Below are 23,557 nucleotides of genomic sequence, written 5' to 3' on the forward strand. Positions count from 1 at the left end.
CCCACTGACAGGTGGTGGTTGTAAATATTCAGCCTTAGCACTCATGACTTTTTATAGTGCATGTACTAATCTGTAAATCTGATTGTTTAAGAAAAATAAATAATCTGCAAGACTTCCTTTTGAATAAGATTATAACTCCATATCTTTAATTAAAGAGCTAGATTGGTTTCTTTCTTTAGCCATGTATGGGCTTATTTGCATTGCAGTCAAAAATATTTTTCTTCAAATACCAAGTATAGTAGACCTGCAAGCCTTAAAAGGGAATGTGTCTCCTAGTGGAAGAGCTCTACCCATATTCTCTTGATCACTTCTAGAAAAAGAACTTTGTTGAATGTGCAATAAGCACCAAGACATGCCTTGTACAGCATTAATGGGTTTTTTAGTTGCTAAGAGCTTGTGTGGAATTGCTATTTGACATGACAAATCAGTCTCTGCAGAACAGTGTTTCTCATGTTTTTTTTTTAATGCATGTTTTATTTAGATCACAAAGTATATATTTGGCACAAGCGTAGCGAGCTGCCAATTGCGGAGCTGACAGGGCACACACGTACTGTTAATTGTGTGAGCTGGAACCCGCAGATTCCATCCATGATGGCCAGCGCCTCTGATGATGGCACTGTTAGAATATGGGGACCAGCGCCTTTCGTAGACAACCAGGATATTGAAGGTAAGAAACAGTGTGTGTGTATGTTCTCTCATCACTAAAAGCTTACATCAGAGGCACCTGGTTCAGTGGATCTTCTTTACCATAAATAGGATAGAAAAATGCTTTTAACTCTTGAGATAGTCATTACTTTTACTAAAAAATAAGTTACTGATTTTTTTTCTTTTTTTTTTTAATGTATGGGTGTTGATTTTTAGTGAAGTTATATATGTTTGTGGAATAAAAAGGCAACAGCTGGTATTTCCAAAGTTACATTCAAATTTGTGTCATGGCCCCATAGAAAACTAGTGTCACGAAGACCTCAGGATTTTATTAACTTCATTATGTAGACTTCTTAAAATCTTGCCTCCAATGCTTGTGGTTTAATAGCATACAGTGTTATTAAAATGTAAATAATGCATTCTGACCACACTGCAAATTGAATAATAGTATTACAGTGCTTACGAAAGGAATCTTCAATGTCTGGAGAGAGTGAAGTTTCCCACCGTAGAATCTGTGCACAGCTGATTCTTTCTTAACCATCAGCGATTATTTGTGTCCAGGAGAGGCACACAATGGAGCCTTTTTCACTGCCAAAATGCACACTCGTTCCCAGCCCTTACTACCAACCTCCCCCATCCCCCCCGATTGTTAACGAGATGACCATTGGGGGGGGTGGTTCTGCAGTTTATAGGCTTCTGCCATTACACAGTCAACCTTTCGGTAAAAATTTACAGTAGACATTAAGATGACATACAGTATTGCCACAGGACCTCCTGGGTACTAGGTGTGGACATGAGTTCAAGGGGAACCTGGACAACATGATCAAAGAGAAATCCATTGAGTGCTACTAGATAGGTGAACACCTCTAGTTCAGAAAGTCCCTTACGTGTAAATAGCTGAAGGTTGTAAGGATGTTGGAAGGAAGAATTTCCTCCTCCCCCTGCTCCTGTGCTTTCTTACACGTCTTCTTCTGGTCTTGGACTAGGTGGACCAGCCTGGCCAATCTCCTGTTTGTAACGCCCTGATTGCACCCATAAGGACTCAGAGCCTGTCCTCCAGTTGGTTTTACTCATGGTTTTGTTTGTTTTTCTCTAGCTGCTTGCTCACTCTTAATTAGTTCCTTCAGAAAATGATCTAGTAAACGCCATCAAATTCAAAACAATAGAAAATGGATTTCTCACAGCAGTGCTTCCACAAGAGGTGTAGGTGCACGGAATAATACCTAACAACTTAGGAGTCTTAAATGGATGATAGCCAGCTTTGTAATTAGCACACTCCCCTGGAACTTGAATGCAAATGTGTGTTATTTCTCTTTGGAAGAGATGCTTTTTGTGTACCAACACCTAACATGCTAATTTAATCTCTAAATTATTATGAATAATGAGATCTAAAATACGTAAACTTTAGCATGGGATTTAGCTACAGTATAAGATCCATTAACTAATGCATGTTCAGTAAAACTTATGTAAATACACTGCAGTAATAACCTTGTAACAGAAATATTAACTATTGATAAGATCTTCGAGATGTGATTTCTTTCTCTTATGTTTTTGTTTTTGCTCAGAGGAATGCAGTAGCATGGATAGTTGATGGCGAATTTGGAGCAGACGACTTCAGTTTAACTTAATTAGTCGTATTTTAAATGGCTTGGGATTTGGTGCAAACAAACATGATTGATAGCTGGACAGACATGCTCGTCATGAAAAAGAACCATTTCTGAAGCCCGGTCGGGGCCAAACATTTACCACCTTGCTTCATAGTAACCAGTCAAGATGAAGCACGTCGTTAGAACGTTGTTGGACACCGTGTTGAAATTACCCCCCCATCGGTTGTGAAGAACTGTGCTACATTCAGGCTAACCATTGAACTCAGTATATATATTTTTCCCTCCTGCCTTTTTGTCTGGCAGGCTACTGTTCTTGTTGCTCTTCTGTGTAATGAAGTTTAAATGCTTGTTTGGAACACTTTATTTAACAGTTTAGAAGGCTTGATAGAAAGAGTGCTTTAGTCTGAAGAGTATACATTGGATAGGAAAGTATTTCCTTCTCTTGTTTCTCAAGTCTCTCTCCGCCTTACTTAGCTTGAGATCTTTGCAGCTTGGTTCATGGATTCTAGCCTTGCCCGTTGCGCAGTATATATAAATTGAGATGATAAACCAATGAACTATGTCAAAAGCACTCTCAGTATCGCATTTGACAAAAAGTTTTGTACTTTTCACATAGCTCGTTGCCCTGCAAAGGGGTTAACAGCACAATTTTTTAAAAATAAATTATTTATAGGATTAAAATGACTTCATTTGTATACATTTGGAATTAAAACAATGCAAGAAGTGTCGTGAAACATGGTATCACTGATGCTTTTCTGGAGTGTCTTGAGACCCAAGCAAAAGCAGTGGCTGGAAGGAGCTTTACGTAGGCAGTGAAGCTTGCTTTAGGAGGAGGAACTCGCTGTCCATCTTAACAGATAAACTGTATTATTTAGAAAAAAAAGGCGTTCAGAGTGCACCACCAGACTGAGAGCTTAAACAAAACAAGGTCTTTTGTTTTTTTTTAATTACATAAATATATGCAACAATGCTGGTGTAAAAGGTAGACTCCACCTTGAGGGAAGAATGTGTTGAAAGATTCCTTTCTTCACAAAGTCAACATTTTGTAAAAGCAATTAGCATAAAAATCATAATTAAACACTTGTAATATGGTGGAAATTTCTGTTTATTTGATAAACAAAGGTGTATAGATTTTCTTTTTGGGAATATACTTTTAGGTTTGCAGATTTAAATGCATCTCCCAGACCTTGTTGCAAGCTGGTGCTGTGATCATATTGACACATCTAGGAATAGTTCCACTAATAACCCATGTTAAGAAAAAAGAAAGACATTTATAATTTAAATATTTATTCCTTTTGACATAAACAGATGGCCTGGCATCTCTATGCTTCTGCACTACACACAAATTCATTATGCGATGGCACTGGATTCCCTTTCGCCACGTTGGGTGGAAAGGTAGTGTTGGTACTGCTGTGAAGTAAAGAGGGAGCAGGGAAAGGCATGCCACTAAGAATCGATGTGAACAGAAGTGTGGACTTCATCCTGTAATGAGATAAAAATCTGGTGTCCTTATTAGTCATGTGTGGAAGAAGAAGGGTGGGGGAACGTTTGCCAGAGTTCCTGGGAAGAGAAGTGTAGCCACTTTGATGAATGGGAGTGTGGTGTTTAACATAAACAGTCTTTTTTTTTAGTTTCCCAGGAAAACAAAGGGAAGCTTGGCAGTTTAGATTTTTTTTTTTTTTTTTTTTTTAGATTCCAGCCATCAGGTGGTAGGCATTTTTTTCTTGCCTTGTGTGTAAACATAAACATGATCTAAGATTCTGCTACTTTGAGACCAGCCCTGAATCTGACATACTCCTCTCTTAGTACCTCTAAAATGAAGTAGGAACTTAACATCCTTATCTTCAATCTAGCACATTTGTCTTAAGGTGAATTTCTTTGATAGCAATTACTGTTCCACAATACTGGGCATACATGTATGAATGTAAGACTACAGATCGGTTCTTTCTTCCATTAGCTAGTTCTAGAGGAAGCTGTTTGTTTCTCTGCCTAGTTCAGACAGTGTAAGATAAGTTGGTCTTGTTCCTGTGGCATCAGTGTTGCAGGGAGACTGACAACTTCCTAAGGTCGAATTTGAGTGAGCTCAACCTTTGGGCTTTAAATAAACGATGAATACATGAATTGTAAACAGTGTTTTGTATGTTCAAAACATGGTATAATTCATAAGCAATGCCAGTATGTGAATCTTTGGAAGTTACCCTAGTATTGTCTTACTTTGGAACTTACATTTTCAAACAAAACATTATTTAGGGAGAGTAAGGAGAATAATCCTGGTTTTGATGTCACTTAACAATGTCTCGTACAATGGTCTGGCACTACTTGCTTACCTCGTCCTCATGGGACTTCAGTGGGAGCTTTAGGGAGGTGGTGAAGGCTGGATCAAATCTCAAGTTTAAAGTCTCCTATGTGCTTCAACAGGCATTTTTAGTGTGGTGGCCGTATCTAAACAAAGTGAGACTCCTTACCTGGTGCAAGCTGTGTGGGGGAGTGTATGGGCTGATGCCTACGTTCCACTGCAACGTGGTAAAATTAGAAATTTAAACTTAGTATTTTTGCCAAAATACTGCCCCTCCAATCCGAGGCTTCTCTCCAGACTGGATTTGTACCTCTAAAATACATTTTGGGTATTTAGAAGCAGAGTTGGGGAGAAGCATGTGCTCTGATATCTCCACTTTAGTTTCATGATGCAACTATGCAATGTAAAGGAAAGGCCCGTATAGCTGGCACTGTTTCAGAGCATCTCAGTAACGGCATTTTGCATAGCTGTCTGCTGCTTGCAGGTGGTGAGCAGAGATGAGAGAAAGGTGAGAGTATTCTTCATTTCACCACACTACTTGGTCCCACAGCAAACTGACATTATAGATCTAGCAGCACTGACTACACTTGCAACCTGCAGATTAAAGAGGAACCTAAACTATTTCTAATGTGTCACGTATTCACAATATGTGAATTGAAAAGTACCAATACTTTTTGTACCCAGACTATAAAATGAGACTATGGGGGGTGGGGAGGGAACCAAGTAAGTTTGCTCATTTGCAACACGTTGATTTCCATGTGCTTAAAAATGTTCATAGGCTGGAGTCTAAAGCTGGAACAAGTACACACCCGCAATAAATTACTGTATTTCTACTTAACAGACCTATGGCTTTAGAGAGGAAAATACTGTAAGCGTGTACTCCTTTTGTAACTTTCTTTGGTCAGCTGTTGGCTTAAAATATTCATGGTAGCCCTAGGTTATTGTCAAGGCAGATCATTTAAAAAAAAAAAAATAATATGCCAATGCATTTCATTATCTGAATGTTCTTTAGCTGTTCAGGTAAGTAATTTTCAAGGCACAATGGAGCACAAAAGGGAAAATGCTAGATCTGTCCTTGTTCTGGAGGGGAGGGTAGTGGGGGGAGATGACACATTTGTTTAAAATTCCCTCTGTCTTTTCTAAAGTTCTCCAACTTCAGTTAACTTCTTTTTATGATTAGAGCAAAGATGCAAGCTAGAAATCTATCCAGATCTTGCCAGTTACTTCTCAACTGGGCTTCAAACAGGTAATGTTTAATAAAACTCAGTATGTTGTTGGGAGTTTGTGTCTAGTTTTATACTTTTACACTGCGGAGTGCTACTACCACCCAAAGCCAGTTTTGAAGGCTTCCTTAGCAGGAAACCAGGACTTGTACAATTAGCTGTAGTTTGAGGGGGGAGATGTTGTAGACCCAAATGGGGAGGGAGGTAGAGGAAGAGGAATAATGGACATAAAGCAGGATTTACTGACCAACAGACAAACTACTGTAACTCAAGGGGGAGGAAGAAAAATGCACTTTCAATAGTTTGTCCATATTTTTAGCTACAAAATACACTTGTATCTAATTTGAGACAACTATTAAGAGGAACACCCATCCCATAAATGGCTAATCCTCCTTTTGACCTCCTCCTGGCTTTTCCACATTGGCTTGAGTCCATTTTCAGCTGCCATACTTAATTTTAAGAACTGCTACTTTTAACATGTTTAGAAAGAAAACAAAAATAAATCATTAACTCTGACACTTTTTTTAAACAGGGTGGACTTAATTGAAGTGTGCAGTGTTGAACTACTGCAGTAGCTGCCTCTAGTTAAAGAAATAAACTGTAGACAAGTTTTCTGTCTATTAATCCAGATAATCTGGATTCAGTAAAATGTCTGTGAGAGTGTTCCTCCCATCTGGTGTGAATGTGCGTGTGCATGTGTTCCATGAACAGACAGAGAACCAAATGTTCTAGGTACTTGTCATGTTTTATTGCATACTTTAAGTTGTGTGTATGTGAAGTGTCCTTTGACCGGAAGGTTTTGGTTAATATCAGTATATTTTTATAAATTTGAAATTCATTGTGCCCCATCTTTTTTCTTAAACATTTTTCATTGTTAGGGTATATGTGCTAGATTTGGATCTTTAACATTTTTAGGCACAGAGGGAAAAAGTTATTGGCTCCTTGAAAACTTATGGGACAAAATGGATCCTCAAAGCATGTATGTACTTACAAACCAAGCTGTAGAGATCAAGAAAAGAACTTTATTGTTGATCTCAAGATTTCTAAATTGTCAAGATTTATATGGAGTTGTGGTGGAACTAGTTAACACTTAGAGCTTTTGGTATGTAATGACTATTTGCTATGGACTGATATTAAATGTTTCAAAGGATTGCGTTCTTAAACTTTCTGGATTTTTGTTACTCTCCTCGGATTATATTAAGTAGTTAAAAATTTCTTTGCTATATTACATTAAAAGCATAAGAACTTTGGGTCTCGTATTTATTTTCACTTGTTTTACTAATTATTTACAGAACACCGTTTTAACTTTTTTATTTTATAAATGTGTAGTATTTGAAACATATCTTTAAAAATTGTTCAATTGGAACTACATTAACTTCTGATTTGTTTTTATTAGGATTTTTAAAAAAAAAAAAATACACTTTTTCCATGTTGGTGCACAGCACTTAACAGAAATGTTTGTATTCCCTTTCTTTCAATTCAATAAACAGAATAAATAACTGGAATGGATAGTTCTTAGTTTCCCTAACTTCACTTTATATGACTGACTTGGATGCTAATTTCTTGATCATTAATTGTAGATTTCTTACGTATTTGTAGCATTTTACTTCCTTGCTAGGAAAATTAATTTGTGGCAGTTTAGCTGAAGATGAATTCACTCGGTGTTGGGTGCAGGCTTTCTAGTCTTTGATGTTTGGCTCTGACCTACCTCACGCTTGTGTGTTTGCTGTACATTGAGCAGTCGCCTTGCCTGTGTCCCGCTCCGCTTCTCTGACTTGTTGAACGTCGGCTCCTTCGAGGCTCCACGGAAGCCTCAACTCCCTAATGCTGGAGCTTGCTTAAATACCACACACGGGTTGCTTTAGGTGCTCGGTGGGTTTTGCGGGATTTTCTGATACTTCATATGAAGAAGGTGCTCCTAAAGAACTTGCATCTCTTGCTTAGACTTCTCTTAACCTGGAGGTCAGGGGCCTCCGGACTTCTATCTGAAGTTGACCGAAGCAGCCTCTGTGGCTGACAGCTCTACTTCTCAGCTGTTGCCTTTGTTCCCTCCAGCTGACTCTGCATTCTTGTCCCTCTTCCCTGTGCCTTAGAACAGAACCTCATCTTCGTCGGGCATTTTTATTCAGCTCTAGCTAATGTTCTGTTAAACTAAAGGTGATATCTAAATTTGCCCTCCCCTTCCTCTAGCTTTTTCAAACTCAAACCTTTTGCTGAAGTGCATTACACTTTTAAATGTTTTGAGCTTCTCTATTGATTAGAAAAGGTCTTTACTCCCTCCAGTAGCACCTTTGTATTAAATTGTAAGGCGGGGAATAAAGTTAAGCAGTGTGTAGATAATTATGGCTTAAATGCAGCTGCAATCAGAAGGGGCACGCCTTATTCCTTTCCATGTGCTGCTTCCCTTGGGTGCTCATATTTGCAGGAGGGTTGTTAGATTGCAGACCTGCTTCAGCCATAAATGAGCCACACAGCAGATGAAGGAAGTTAAGTTTTTTGGCTGGGTTTGCTACTGTGCTTCATCTGCTGTCCTATGTCTGCCTTCAGCTGGTGAGAAGAATGCAAGAGAAACAGGTATATGATTTCTATAGAACTGTGAAATTTCAGCGTATGTAAAATTCAAGTGTAATTTTTATTTTTTTTATAAACCTTTACGATTATTTAAAAGAAATTACATAAGGAATCTGATAGTAGATGAGCATTTAATAATTGGCTTAAATCCAAACTCTGCCTCGGGTAGGGTACTTCTCCAGAGGCACAGTTTCTGTTTTACTCTCTTTAGCCCTTGGCCTGTGCTTTCTGTGCTGCCTGATGTGCCCCTCTCTCACCTTGCCCATGCTTAAGCTATCAACTCTTTACAGAAAGACGGCAGCCCCAGTTGTCTCCCCGCTTTGAAAGATCTATAGCGCTCTGGAGAGTAACCACTGATGTTTAGATGCCTCTACACTTCTGCCAAAGATAAGGTGGTTAACGCACAGTGGTCTATATAGCCCAAATTTTTCTATTGCTACCTACACTCTCAGCGTTACCATATCCTCAGAGCCAAAAATGGTCTTTTCTTAGCACTTGTACAAAATCCTAGAGAGCTTCTTGTGAGAAAAAGAATCAGAATAAAGCAGTGCCAGGACTGAACAGATAAAGATATGCTTTTACGGGCTTGTCAGGGATTTAGGTGGACTGTTAACCTGCACATAGAACTGTTCCTAGGGCTACTCATCACACTATCATTCTCACTGATCTACTATGTTGGATGATACAGGACTAGCCTAGAAACACCCAGTATTTCACTAGGAGGAAGACAGAAGTATATTCTTTAATAAAACAGGCGAAATTACCAACTCTGTAATGATTGATCAGGGGAAACATGCTATCATACATATTTTAACTAATCCCCCCGCTCCCAGGTGCAGTACTGTAACAGCTATCTCATGTCTCTGAAAACTATTGAACAACTGCTATCTTAGCAAGCTGACTGGGCTCTAGAGTGTGGGTTAGGAAAAGAGTTTAACCTTGGTTAAAAGTTAGAATCCCTGTAGGACAATGTCAGATTTATTTTCCTGGATTAAGAGCTTTCTGTAAATCATAGCTAATCAGTTGAAAAATAAGTTAATGGTCCCCTCATGAAGTTACACTGGGACATCTCAGTTCCCAAGGGAAATATATTCTGGTGAGTAAGAGGGAATCTGTGTTTGGTCTCACAGTGATTGATAGCGATAGGTCAATTTTTATTTAAAACCACTGAGGTTTGTAATTGTCTTGAATTCTGTATTGTAAGCTTGGATTTAAACTACCCTGTTCTTCCTTGATGGAAACCCAGAAAATAAGGAGTTTGGTTTGATTTTTATTACTGTAAAGCTTCTGTGCTCTGCAGATCTCCCATGAGATGACTATAGGATCCCTATTTCTAGCTAATGAACTACACTTTTAGCAATTACAAATATATTTTCCTATTGCTGATACTGAGCTCTATTAAGGCAGGAAATGACCCTGTGCAGTAAGGAAGGCTTCAAAATTGCCAGTGTAATTACTCAGCAGAATTGAAGTCTCTAGAGCCTGCTACTGAGGTTTTTACAACTATTATAACGATGTTAGAAATGAATGAACAGAGGATTTATTTATATAAAAAAAGTGGGGTGGGAAGTTTGCATTCATATAAAAGTAGATTTTGTTTAATATTTGACAACCACTGCTTTGAAAACATACCTGCATTTTTTTTGTTGGTCTTCATGGTCAATAACTCACCTTGGGAAGGAAGTGGGGAGGAATCCACAATACCATCCCTCTAAGTCAAAGATATCATTTAAGACATATACTACCCCCAATCTTTTTTTTTTTTTTCAGATATGTTGTTCTTTTCCCTTATCCTTACCTGTCCTGCTCCCAGCTCTGAGGAAACACTTCCTTTAGTAGAGGAGAATAGAAGCTTTTCATAGTGAGTGATAAATTTTACCAATTCTATTAGGGAATGGATCTACCCTACCTAATACCATCACTGCAAGTCTGAGGTGCTAATAGCTAGAAATAATTGAAAACAATGTATCTTATACACATTTTCATTATTAATAAAGCTCTTATCTCAAAATCATGCCTTAAACTAGCAGTTTTATATCTTATGCTAAAGTGGTGGATTTATAGATTAATGATCATGTTTCTCAGTGTGAATCATCATTAATGACACTTACCTACTGTTAGCACTACAGCCAGGGTTTAACTCAAGCAGCTTACCAACACTGCTTGTTCTTCTAATAGGTAGCACCCAAAATATGCAGGATGTTTTTTTCACAGACAAATAAGATAACTTAATTGCCTACCATATAAGCTGCTACAAAAGTTACCGACTCTCCTCTTTTAAAGTTTTATTTACTCTCCTTTTTTTCCAGACCTATATCCTGTCAGGGTTTCAGCTTTGTAAGGCAGCAGTACTTTCTGTAGTTTGATTTTTGTGGTGTCAGGTAGTCAGTGGCATGCAGCTGTGGTAGAGATTTCATTAGTTATTTCCTAATGAGCATAATTTTCAGCAGTTTTTCATCTTTGCAACAGCTGAATTTGGACTCCATCCATCACAAATTTAAAGCCAGACTTTTCCTAGAACAATGAACACAAGGTATCTAGAGAAATCAAGCTTCAGTGTTGTCTTTTCACTGCTGGCCATGAAATCAATCTGTTAACTACAGCTCTACACCAAAGAACAAGGAGTACTTAAGAAGGAAAAGCTCATAAACTTTAAGACTTGATTACAGAACTGTATTTTTTAAGTGTTTCACTTTATGTGTTTCTTTCAAAAAACCTGCTTCTATGCACATATAAAAAAATTAAAGACAAGGATGATACAAAGTCAGGTTTATATACTTATCGCTGATGCAAGAGCTGCACAAAACCAACTTAGTTTGCTGGTATCTTTGAAGTAGAGTCACATCAGCATTGGGATAACTGGCTTACCAGACCCCTTCCCTGAGCTAAATACTCTTGATTCACCTCCCTGGATATGGAAACAGCAGGTTCATGGAGTAGTGGCTGTAGGTAGGCTTTTGTTCTGCAACCAACTCCAGTCCTGGTACAATATGATGTTTACTTTATATGGAGGTTTATGATCTGTTTCAGTGACAAAATAGGAGTTGAAGGGAAAAAGCAAGTATTAATCATTTTCCTTATTTATCTGTTTTTCACTCTTACATACAAATGTCACTTTCACCAAAGGGACCTTCATCCATCCAAACACAAGACTTATAGAGATTGCTGGAGGGAAGGGTGGAAAGGGGGAAAAGCATAACTTTTATTCCATTGCTTTTTAGCTGGAAAAAACACTGACACAAAGATGCAAGCTGTGCTAGTGTTCCACTTCACGTTCCAAGTGCTGCTTCAAACTAGGCTCTAGTAGGACAGCTTGACAGCCAGAGGCACATCCTGATGCCTTTCTGCAAGAAGCAGACAGAGCTGCACTTAAATTTCTTCTGGAACTACCACTGTTATCAGCCCATGCTGCAGAAATAAGTTTCCCTTATCACCATTTAAGTCCTATGAGATCAGTTCTGTAAACAAGGATTTAATCTTACAAAAACAGCAGCTCCAGCAGTTTGGGTTGTAAAGGAACAAAAACAACTGCTACACAAATCCAATGTCTTTTGAAAATATTTTATGTTAAAAATACAGAAAAATATTTCTTGTTCAAAGAGGAAAAATATACTGCATGACGACACTGATCTAGGTATGTTCGGAAGGTGTCTGTGGCTCCACAACCAGTCACTGGAGTGATGACCCAATTTGGCAGCTAATGGTTCTTTTTCAACTTCTCAATCATTTATCAAAGCCAGAATCATACTGTGACAAAACAAAAAACATTATAGCAGTGGATTACTGAAGCATGTGCAAGTAGGAACAGCTATCGCTTTCATGAGAGAACTGCCCTTGATTCTGAAAGAGAAAGTCAAGGCAACTATGGTATGTGCTTTGATTATGAAGACAGTGGCTGCAGAAGTAACACTGTAGTAGAAGAACAGTAGTTCTTCCATCTCGTAGTATGTGGCCCCACCACAAAACTCATCTGCTTGTAACTTGGCGAGATCAACATTATCTGCTAAAACAGAACTTGTAAAACAAACTTGGTCCTTGAGATGATTTACATTCTAAATAGGCCACTTATTCTGGATGCGAAAAATCATGTAGCTCTTTATATTGTGCTTATGGTGCATTTGAGATTAAGGAGTAGTCTGAGTTTCCAAACAATGTTTGATCAGAAAGAATGAAGGCGTGTAATGAGACTGGAGATAGCTGTCCAAATATATTATTGAGGCTTAGCAGGATGCAAAAGAATAAGGCACTTATGAATACCAGCAATTACAGTAGCAGAATAGAAGAGATAAAAATAGCTGGCAGATAATTCCTTTGTTCCTTGGGAGCAATTTTTGAAACTAACCTGTAAAGGTACATGAAGAAACAGAGCAGATGAAAGCCTAGTTTAATCATGGCTTCCTTCATGTGTGATTTCAGTTGTCCTCGGTTATGGATCTCTGTGGGATCAAATACGCCCATGTTTCCACTTGGCACCATAATGTACCTGAAAGTTTAAGAGAAAAAAAAACACAACAGAAGTACAGTCATCAAAACATGAGGGAGTATCAGGAGAAGGAGAGGAGGAGAGCTTGCACAGAAGGGACTTTCATCTAAAGAGCTGTTTCACAGTTCAACATAAGAGCGCTCTTTAATTCTGTTTCAGGATATTGTGTATCTGCCATTACAACCCAAAGAATAATAGGACAAGAAGTCCTAAAAGCATCAGCCCAGCCTCTCATGTATAAATGGGAGAGTTTCCAGGTAATAGCTGATTCTAGTTCATTTTATTTGCTGTTAGTTGTTAGTTGGTGTTACGAAGCAAACGTCCACCCACAGTGGAAAGATGCGTTAGATGAAAGGGACTGGAAAAGAATTAATTTAACTAAGAGTTAATGATTTATTTACCAAAAAAACCCCACACAGATAATCACAAACTCCAGTGGTCAAAATGAGATAGCATAAGACAAAGTATCTGTGTATTATTCCCATCTTTGTCACAACCATCCTGCGTTATTCTCAGCAGAGACACTGAGGCAGACAGGATGAGAGACCAGGCCGAACTGAAGAAGTGCTGCTGTCCTACCCTACATATGAACAAGTGCTGAGTGAAACAAAGTGAAATAAGCAAAAGAAAGAATAAAACCAATAAGACAAATGTCTATGTCCTGTGAAAATTCAACAAGCAGCATGTTCTTTTGTCATAAACATTTCTCAAGTGAGAAAATGCAAGCACATGAGTTCTCACTCCAGCAGAGCTCAGTCTAGAACAGTATTACCATTTCACTTAAATGACATAAGGGCTCTGCCTTCCTGGAATAACACTCTTTCTACACAGAAACTTAACTCGTTATCTTACACCTAGAGCAAAAGCAAAGTCTCAGAACAGAACACCTTGATTTTCTTTATATAATCAAAGAATGGCACCACTTGTCCTCCAAAAGGCACTCCCCCACCCCTTACAACATTTATTTCAATAATAGGAGGAGAAGGAAGGGAAGAAGAAACAAGGATGTTTTCTAGCAGCAGCAGGAGACAAAAAAAAAAAAAAATAAAAATGTTAAGACCACAGTATCTGTCTTTCTTTCAGAGACATTAAAAAGCACTGCAGTATATTTGGCTAATAACAAAGACAACTATTTCTTATTAAAAATAATTCATATGAAGTAATTACAACTTGAAATTCTCTTCTAAATTTGAAGTTTTAAGCAATTGTTCTATTTTTAGTATTATAACACAAATTATTGCCCATTTACTGGGAATGTAATGCATCTTATTGGAATAAAAAGAACACACGTTTCTTGTACCACTTTATCCTAGAATGCATAATTTTCTTATATCTCTAGGATACGAGTGCAATAAAGGTAGCGTCTACTTATTTTGCTTTTTAAGAAGAATGATAACACTGAAATGATGCAACTTAGTTGCAGAACCTGAGAAGTAGTTTTTCCAAGAGGCCCACAAGCTAGTACAGCTATTATACATCTGAAGAACTGTACTCATGGACACAATGATGCTAGATGCTGACAAACCCAACTGAAGCCAGTTGTCATACTCTAAACAGCAAAAAAACCTTCTGCAGCAAAACCACAAAGAAAAGTGTCTATATACATTAGTGCCTCCAGCATCTCCATTCAGTAGAAGCTGCTGCCACAGCAACAGGATGTTTGCCTCTAGATTATGCAATTTTGTAAAGGATGTAGAAGTCCTGCTTCACTGTATTTTAAATATTAAAACAAACAAACAAACAAAACAAACACTCTATCCGTTTTAAGAAGGGTATAATCTACTTAAAGAAATGGCAAGAATCACATTATTTGGATCTACTGTCTCAAGCAGGCCTATACGTAGCAAAGAAGAAACGGAAGTGTTAAACTTTAGAAGTTGCTTTCATCTACTCACATTCAACATTTCCTTTGTAATTCTTGCATTTTTTACATAGTAGATCTAAGACATACTTAAGAACTAAAAAAAAATGCCTATTTTGAAATATGATTAGTTTTCAAATATGCTGCTTCAACATCTAGTTTTAAAACAAGGAGAATGTAAGACAAAACTATGTCTCACTGGAGACTGTACAAGACACTAGAAAATTCGGCAAAATAAACCAAATTTAATCTGAGTATGTTGAACAAGAAGGGCCAGTAGGATGTTACAATAAACACGCAACTTTGAACATCTCCCTCGCTGTTTTTGACCAATTTTTCCTCCCCAGGATTTGATCCTGATGCCCCTTTCACACAAAAACCTCTCTACTCTCACTGAAACCATTGAGACAATTAGTAAATTAAGCCAGTAATGCCTGTAACTGCCATTTACTCAACAAGATTAAGCAGGTGTTAAAGAAAACAGAATAAGGGATTATTATCCTACCTTTCCCTCTATTATCGCTTAAGTATATTACAAAGCACAGACTTCTTCAATCTCAACACAATTATTTTTATTTCTGTACTCATCTTGAAATAGAACGATAATCTTAAACCTTTCTGAGTTCATATGCAGCAACATTTACTCCAGAAATTGGTTCTTGAAATACTATAACGTAACACTACGACTCAACCACATTCAGCTGATGTTGGAAGTTTGCAGCTCATGATAATGGTTCACACTTCATCTGTTCTCACTTAATCCTCATTTAGTAACTGACACCTTCTCCTCCCTTCAGTGCATTCAAACTACTTTACAGTCCACCATTTTTCTGACTACCATACCTTTTGCCCACTGAACACTGGGTCAATTATAAATTCAATCCCAAATCATTATATTTCCTTTATAACGCTAAACAACACACTTGCTTTTGCAGACCTCTAACTCCTTCACTATAGATGAGATAGTCCAGGCAATTAATGTGGGTGAAACTCCTCCACCCTCAGAAAGAAGGCAGGATTAGCAATAGAGGCTTAGAATTTTGAATTCTTGTAGCAGGCCATGCAAACTACCATATTGTCATAATCATTTATTGCCTACACCACACATCTAAAATTGAGGAAACAATCCCGCATTTTAGGATATTCAGAATGTCTACCCCATGTATGACAAATATAAAACGAGAGCTGTCAATTCCAAACAGCAGTGAAAGCTTACTGCCTGAAGTGTGTAAACAGAAGTAATTGTATCTTTTAAAATTCCCTCTGACCAGGTTTAGAAGGGAAAGCAAGTGGCTACTTTAAACATTAACATAAATAAGCAAAAAAAAAAGCAGCAAAGGAGTAACCAGTAGGAGAAATCTTCAAAGCTTCAAATCCTCTCTTCAGTTTCTCTGTAGAAACATCTAGCCTAAATGAAACATCAAATGCAAAACATCTACTTGTGAGCAGATACCAAAGGGAATACTGGTCATTTTGGTAACAGTGTATATAACACAGTTGTACATACCAGTGGCCAAGCAAAACTATCCCCATGTGTGCGCATTTAGGCAACATTTGTTTATTAAACATAAAAGTTACACCGTCTCATGTTACTCCAATCTTAGGAACATTTGAAGGCTTTGCTAGCAGTTTTGTAGAAAACAAGGGTGATTAATGCATGGTTATTTTGCCCAAGAAGAACAAGGTTATCAGTAAAGGGATCTTCAACGCCTTCTTAATAAGAGATATGAAACCTCTTGTTTAATTTTACCAGCACCTTGACCCATCCCTGCATACTGTTAGCCCTAGCAGGTTCAGGCAAACAAGAATTACAGCCAACTTTTCATACTTGTATCTTAAACATTTGGTCTTTTGGACTTCCCATTGTATAGAGATTAGAGATAATTCCTGACAAATTCAGACCCAGTTTTCATTAGCATAACACCTGTAAAGGTTCAATTCTCTGCACATCAAATGATACAAAATAAAAAGAACATTTCTGAACTGACAGTCCCAATGTTGACACATGAAAACCCCTACCAATAAGGGAACCATTTCAAAGCAGTGGATGGCCCAGTGTACAAAGACCAGTAATACTGACAGTTGTCATAAGATGAAAAGTCTGGAAACCTTTCCAAGTACAAAGAGGGAAAATGGGGGGACCAAAACCAATGCAAATAAGGGGGAGACAAGACAATAAATGAAGCAGGGTACAGGGGATAACACCACAGCCTGATGGTTTTAAAACAATCGGTCATGCTGACCTAAGTACTTTTATGCTGATATCACTATCAGGCATGTAGGCACAGCATGAAAAACATTAACAACTATGTGTGCAGTACAACTGTAGAATTCCATAACGTACTACTATTTCCTATGAATTTGAGAATGACTCACAAATCAGGATTCCTGAGCACTAGAAAAAATGCACAGAAAGGCCAAAAGTTTCATACCCTTTACACCGTTGGATTTCTTGTAATTTTAATTGCAAGGAGAAGACAGTTTTATGTTAGTTAGATCCATGAAGACTACTAGCAGCTCAAGAACACAACTGAAACATGTCATCATGTTATATTATTTATCTTCTTACTACACTTAAAGCTAAACTTGTAACAGTGGGGAAAAAAAAAGCACACAAACCCCTTTGCACTTACCTATATATATTCCATGTTGCTACTGGCAAATTAAGGAGAAAGATGAACCAGTGCAATGAAATAAGCATTAATACAGTTACAACAGCATGGCCAATCACCTCAGGGACCACCCACTGTAAAAAGGGAAGAAAAGAGTTATAAGCACAAATGTAAATTCCTTTCTGAAAAAGAGAACTACATGGCGTTATCATCTGACTCTAATATTGTAAAACTCAGACAGAAAATTCATGGTAGAAGCATGCAATTTCATCACACCGTGGGGAAATTAGTATCTTTGGACAGATTCCACACAAGTAAGCCAGAATCAGATATTATAACAGAGGTATTTCATCCAAGTATTACAAAAATGTCTAGAGAGAAGCACAGCAGCTGTTTGAACACAACTATACTACACAAGCACTTAAGAAATTGAGTTATAGAGTGTTCATTTGAAATCACTGCAGAGAAGGGTGGATTTAGGAATAAGAGAAGCAGATAATTAAAATCTGCACAGACACAGGACATACAAACACCCTCGGGCTTGGAACAGATAAGAAAGTTGATCAATATGAAAACTGGCATAGTTAAATTGGGTCAGCCCCTGACAATAACACATTTTTGGCTTGATAGTATCCTGTAGCATTCTCTCTTACATTAAGAAAGAAAATACCTTTAAATCAAAGTGAACACCCATGGGGGAATGCCACATCGATTTAATTAAATCACGTTTAAGCAGATTTGGTTAGTTTTCTTTATCATAGCAATACTGTTCAAGAAAGGTTAGAAATTAAACAGAAGCATAAGAGGAAGTTGCTATAAAGGTCTGAGAGTTCAGTCATGAGTAGACATCCTTGGTGTCCCACACCTACAAGAATGAAAGCACAGAACACAACAGCTTTGTGAAGAGTTAAGTCTCAGTCCCAGGAATTCAGATGAGCAGCCCATCTCAGAGCACCAAGGGTTGGAAGAACAGTTTTTCCTGACTGAACTTGCTGAGAGATGGCATCCGAAGCAGACATGCAGACTGAAATAAAGCATACAGGCAAAATACTGCCCACCATGGCTCTTCAGATATGTATTACACCTCTGTTACTTCTGATGCTAAGATTAAGGACTGTTTTCTTAAACCCTATTAAAATGCAAAGAAGAATAATTTACTTTATTGAGTTTCGAGCAGCATGATCTAGCATTAATGTAGTCACATTCCAAATCTGACAGTGTAATTATCTGAGGTCCAAGATAAGGAAAAATTGTATGGTAACTCAGAATACACAAAGCTTTATTTTTATCCATTAAGTTGTAGAGAGCACCTTGCTCTCAGTGGAGACTGTCTTGTTCTGCAGCTGATCTGCCAAAGGCGTATTTCAAATAGTTACAACTCATTCCTACTTCAGGAAGAAAGTTAGACCACATTTTATCATCAGGCCAAGTGGTTTTATGATGTTTTTCCAACAGCAAGTGTTGCACAAGTGCTAAAGTTCAGTTCAATACTTAAAAGAGACCAGGGAGGCAAACTCAATATTTTTCGGTATCATAATTATTACCATTAGCACTTAAAACAAGAACTTAGAAGGAAGAAAAAGTTAATGTAGTTTTTAAACTCTCCTCACAATAAAGCTAAATAGTGCAGTTTTAAGAAGTGGATCTGCTTTTTCTACATTTACAGCAACACTGAATTAATTCATACTTTGCTAGCAAATAAGAGGGTAACATCATTATCAAATGAACTTTCAGCAATTTAAATGTGAAAGTTTTCACCAGAAAAGTCCTCCCAAAAAAGGCTTAGGATGCACACGTGAACATCATCATCCAATGTCCTGTAAAGCTCATGCTCCTTTTCTCCAAGAAAAGGAAAAAGCACAAGATTTTTTCTATCCCTAAAAAATAGGTAAAGCCTTTTCATTTTTTTCAATAAATAATCTATCCTTCTAGAATGGATTTATTTCAAGCATTTCTGTACTTTCTTCTGTTAGAAGAACTGGGTAGATTCTGAAATCACACCAGGACTTGAAAAAGCATGAGAGCAAATTCTTTTATTCGTAAAAATAAGAAACCCGAATCAGTGCTTTTACATTCTAACAATGCCAGACAGCAGACTGCTGGCAAGTTTGTAACAAAGAATATGAAGACTGTGTTTATAAAGGAAATCGAAGTCTCCCAGCTACGAGTTCACATCTAAACTACAATAAGGTGTCCTTACAATTAAAGGACTACCGCGTGGCCGTATTTTCTTAGGCTCGTGTGGTTTCTGAGGGTGTGAAGTGCGCTTAGACACCCCTTTCTCTACACCAACGCCACGCACACGCAGCTTGTGCCGAGGCACGGCACGTTTCCCACAGCACCAGCCCGCAGCCCCCCGAGCTCCAGCGCTCGAAGGTGCGAACGCGTTTGGGGGACCGAATTACGACCCGTTTCCCCACAGCGAAGCACTCCCGCCTCCCCAACCCCCACCCCTGGCTCCCGGGGGCTGCCGCCCCCCGGCCAGCAGCCGTTACCCGGCCCAGGCCCTCACCGCCCGCCGCTCTCACCCCACCGACATCCCGCCGGCTTCGGCCCCGCTCGCCCGCCCTCAGCGGCGCCTCAACGGGCCCGGCCCACCTCGGTCCCGCCGGCCGCGGGCGCAGCCCCGACCCTCCCCGCCCCGGGGCGTCCCCCAGCCCCGGAGGAGAAGGATACGAAGTAGACGGAGAGGAAGATGAGGGCACAGCAGTCGATCAGCGAGAAGATGAAGACCACCGACTCCATCCCGCCGCGGCCGCCGCCCTCCCGGCCGCCGCACGCCCCGCCCCCCTGCGCGGGCGGGGCCGCGCCTCGCCCCGCCCCTCTCGGCCGCTCAGCATGCTGGGAAATGGAGTCCGCCGCGGCAGCCCCGTGGGACGCGCGGCCGGGCGGTGGTAGCCATGGCGTATCCTGCTTCTCATGTGGGTGCTGGGATGCCGGGCGTTTCACGCAGCCCCGGCCGGGGAGGACATAGTCTGAGCGGCCCGGCGAGCCGGAGGCGGGAGCGCACCCAGAGCGGGATTCCGCTGCTGGGCTAGTCTGCCGGTACAGGCGGGCCGTTCGGAGGGGGCCTGCGGCAGCGCGGCTGAGGCGCCCAGGTGCTGCCTGCGCACAATTCCCGCCTTCCCGGCAGCTGCCGGCCGCCCGCCCGGCTCAGGCGAAGCGGTCGGGCAGCCCCAGTGCCGGCGGGCAGGGCCTGGGCCGGGCGGGGCAGCGGACAGCCATGCGGGTCCGGGCCGGGCGCTGCGTGGACCCGCGGCTGAAGCAGCGCGTTAAACAGGTACCGGCCGTGGGCAGCCCGGCGGCTCGGCCCCCGCGGGGCGGCAGGCGGCGGGGGGGGGTCCCGGCGGGGGTCGCCTGTCCCCCTGCGCGCTGCAGGGAGCTTTGAGCATCCGGCCTGCCCGGGGGCGGGGGGGAAAGTTAGCGGGCGCCGGGGCCCGGCCTTGGCTCCCAACGGCTGTAAAAGGGCATTTAAAAAAGTATTTTATTTTTATTTTTTTTAAAAAAAGCTTACTTTATATTTGTTCGATTTGTTTTTTCCATTCTCTTCAGCACTTATGGTCCTGAAGCTGGCAGGTGTTTCAAGTATGAAATGAGTAGTTAAAGAAAAAATGCCTCACTCTGGGTAGACACAGGCCCATTAGAAGTGTTTTCACTTAGAAACGTGTACATCGATTATATTGAATGAAGAAAGGGAGAAAATGTTGCTATTCCCGTAATGTACATGTGAAGAGTGGGGAGGACAGTGATTCCTTCAGGTGGCATACTGCTGTGTTTATATTTTATGAATATTTATGGAAACTTTGCAAATTAAACCATTTTCCTGTGTGTAAATGTACTCTGTTACTAATTCCTTAGAATGTGAGCAGCTGGTTGAGGAGCTTAATTATTTTCCTTTGCAAAGATTTCAGTATCTATGTCATGACTATTCTGAAACGAAAGAGCGAGAGGGATTTATGGTAGATTGCTATTTTCTGTAAGTCAGTAGGTACACATGAGTGATGTGATGTGTAATATTATTACTTGAAAAGCAATTGTTTTCAATTTTAAGCAATTTGATTGATTTAAATAGAGAGATTAATTTCAATGAGATCTTGAAATTTTCCTTGCTGTGACATTTGTGATACCGTGACTTTTAGGGAGATTCTCTATATTCTTTTTATTTTTTTGAGAAGGAATCCATCCTTACAGTATTGAAACCTCCTTCTCACTCCTAATTTGGAGAGTGAGAGAAGAAAGCAAATGGGGCACAGTTGTTACATGAAATTTAGTACGTTTTCTTGCGCTTTCATAACTGTGGTTTGAAAATGGGTTGGATCAGTTGCTGTCGGGGGAAAAAAAAAAAAAAAAGGCTTGATAGAATTCACTTTCATTTATATACGTTTCCATAGTATTATTTAAAACACCTTGCAAAGATTAAAGGTCTTATTATGATATTATCCATACTAATTGATGTAGATTTTTTCATTTTTAAGGTAGGAGATCTAAAACAAAAGATTAACTGAGAGAAACCAAGAACATTAGAAGGACTGACAAGAAGATGGTGTGTGGGTTACACATCATCTTTCTTACTAAATGAAAACAATGGAGTTGCACCTGCAGAAGTCACCGAAGCACGAAAATACAGTGTGCTGCTTTTCCCTGGGTAACGTAGCTAGCTAATTCTCTGTGTCTTAAGAAGCATTTTCCATTTCATTGGTGCCTCAGTGACTTCTGCAGGTTCCCATTTCATGGGGGAATGCTGTCTAGTGTGTTCCAAGGCAGTTCAAAGCTGTTTCTGATTTTCATTTTGACTTATAAGAAGAGTAGAGTTTGAAATAGGCATATTTGCTCTAACTGTTCTGCTAAAGTGATTGACAAAGATTTTATTTGCCACTTAAAACGCTTCATTTCAGTATCTTGCAAGTAGTAAATGTGGCCAGTATGTTGACACTGGAGTTCTTGCATCTGATTTGCAGAAAACCTACAGGTGAGCAAAGATTTGTATTCTTATATTCTACATGCAAAATATGGAATGTATTATCTTGTTATTTTGCATTTCTGTACTTTTAATAAAAATTTTAATTTTCTTTGTTAACTTCATTACCAGTTGTTGAGGTTGATTGAAACAGTAAGATCATGGCCACTCCAGTGTTTTCCTCTGCTGATGTATATAGTAACTCAAATTTTATTAATGCATTGGCACTGCAAGATCTAGTTGCGGTTTGTTTTTGTGTGTTCCTATTTTTATTTTAATTAAACAGTTACACATGCATTACAGCATGTTGATCCTCACCCCAGTGAACTTAAAATATGAGGAAAAATATCACTTCAGTGCAGGCAGATGGAGAGATACAGCATTCAATAAGACACCAAATCTTGCTCAATTGCCCAGCAGGACAGTCAGTCTTGCCTAATTATTTTTATTTTTTATGCTTTTCTGGGTGGGGAGCAAGGTTCTGTTTCAGCAGATCATTGGTGGGTGTGAGGGTTAATGAAGGTGAAGTATATTCATTTGTGGTTTCATATTCTATTTATTTGTGCTTTGTTAGAGAAAGGGAGCCAAAACTCTTGCTTAGGATGCTTGCAGGTCTTGGGTTTTTGTTTTGATTTTCCTCTGCCAGCTATTGTATAAAAACAAATAAAGTACACCCTCAGGAAGTGAAGGTAAAGGATTGATTAGTTTTGTTTGCATTTAAGGCTGCTCATTGAATCAGATTTTCTCACAGTGACCGTTATTAATTAGCACAGTTATTCCTCTCTGGACTGTCCTTTCTAGACCGTAGTCCTGTGTCCCTATGTTCTTGTTTTAATTGAAATTCAAAAATAGATAGTATTATGAAATGGAATCCAGTGTGCTTATTCATACATTGCTGCTTTTCTATATCGGCAGTTAAAGAGGACCGTAATAATTTTTATTAAACATCCCTTTAGAAACCAGTATAGTTCAGTGATTTTGTCTCATCCCAGTGATTGAGCTGTTCCAGGTTTAAGAAAAAAGTCATGTTTTCACATAGTTGTTTTTTAATAAGAACTTGTGTAGAAGCTTACAATGTATTTTTTCCACTGAGAATGACAATATGTTGAGGGAAGAAAGCAGTTGGTGTAACCTGTTCATTTTGTTTTGTTTTTTTTTTCAGTGCAGAATATGGACGAAGAAAAAGAAATGCTTTTAGAATACAAGTTGAAAAAGGTAGTTCTGTTAGTATTATGTCCAAGATGCCAAATTCTTTGATTATACTTTGGCTGTTTTCTTACCATGCTTGAACTTTTTCTTTCA

At 39.2% G+C, this 23,557-nt stretch overlaps 3 protein-coding genes across 8 annotated transcripts in view; 2 read left to right on the top strand and 1 right to left on the bottom strand.

Moving 5' to 3' along the window:
* Positions 1-7,276, top strand: part of WDR26 (WD repeat domain 26) — a 32,858-nt gene extending 25,582 nt beyond the window's left edge. For both annotated transcript variants that reach the window (XM_032989117.2, XM_032989118.2), the window contains 2 exons: positions 482-667; positions 2,211-7,276. In XM_032989117.2, coding sequence (XP_032845008.2) covers positions 482-667; positions 2,211-2,236 — 212 coding nt within the window. In that variant the 3' untranslated portion in view covers positions 2,237-7,276. The remainder of the gene's footprint in view (positions 1-481; positions 668-2,210) is intronic.
* On the bottom strand, positions 5,542-20,351 carry CNIH4 (cornichon family AMPA receptor auxiliary protein 4). 2 transcript variants are annotated; one of them, XM_042789263.1, is made up of 5 exons: positions 19,975-20,340; positions 18,457-18,525; positions 17,320-17,432; positions 12,685-12,825; positions 5,542-12,089 (listed from the first exon to the last, which is right to left on the bottom strand). In XM_042789263.1, exons 1-5 carry the CDS (start codon positions 20,041-20,043, stop codon positions 12,062-12,064), a joined length of 420 nt encoding a protein of 139 aa, XP_042645197.1. In that variant the 5' UTR covers positions 20,044-20,340; the 3' UTR covers positions 5,542-12,061. The 2 variants fall into 2 exon arrangements, with proteins under 2 accessions (XP_042645197.1, XP_042645198.1); XM_042789264.1 differs by lacking the exon at positions 12,685-12,825 and having other exon boundaries at positions 19,975-20,351.
* Positions 20,352-20,493: 142 nt separating this feature from the next.
* Positions 20,494-23,557, top strand: part of NVL (nuclear VCP like) — a 42,941-nt gene continuing 39,877 nt past the window's right edge. For 3 of the 4 annotated variants that reach the window (XM_042789567.1, XM_042789568.1, XM_042789569.1), the window contains exons 1-3: positions 20,500-20,578; positions 22,194-22,267; positions 23,418-23,470. In XM_042789567.1, coding sequence (XP_042645501.1) covers positions 20,522-20,578; positions 22,194-22,267; positions 23,418-23,470 — 184 coding nt within the window. In that variant the 5' untranslated portion in view covers positions 20,500-20,521. Of the gene's footprint in view, positions 20,579-22,193; positions 22,268-23,417; positions 23,471-23,557 lie in introns of all 4 variants that reach the window. The other variant, XM_042789570.1, reaches the window with a different exon arrangement.

This window comes from Tyto alba, unplaced genomic scaffold (genome assembly GCF_018691265.1).
Source record: "Tyto alba isolate M040663 unplaced genomic scaffold, T.alba_DEE_v4.0 Super-Scaffold_16, whole genome shotgun sequence".
NCBI lineage: Eukaryota > Metazoa > Chordata > Aves > Strigiformes > Tytonidae > Tyto > Tyto alba.

What these genes read in the sequence shown, in the direction of transcription:
- CNIH4 (XM_042789263.1), bottom strand. Translation starts at nt 20,043, where the DNA reads ATGGAGTCGGTGGTCTTCATCTTCTCGCTGATCGACTGCTGTGCCCTC. An exon ending in TCTTCCTCTCCGTCTACTTC is followed by an intron (nt 18,526 to 19,974) that starts GTATCCTTCTCC and finishes CTTGGACCTCAG; the next exon opens with ATAATTACACTGTCAGATTT. An exon ending in GCTGCTCGAAACTCAATAAA is followed by an intron (nt 17,433 to 18,456) that starts GTAAATTATTCT and finishes CCCTTTTTACAG; the next exon opens with TGGGTGGTCCCTGAGGTGAT.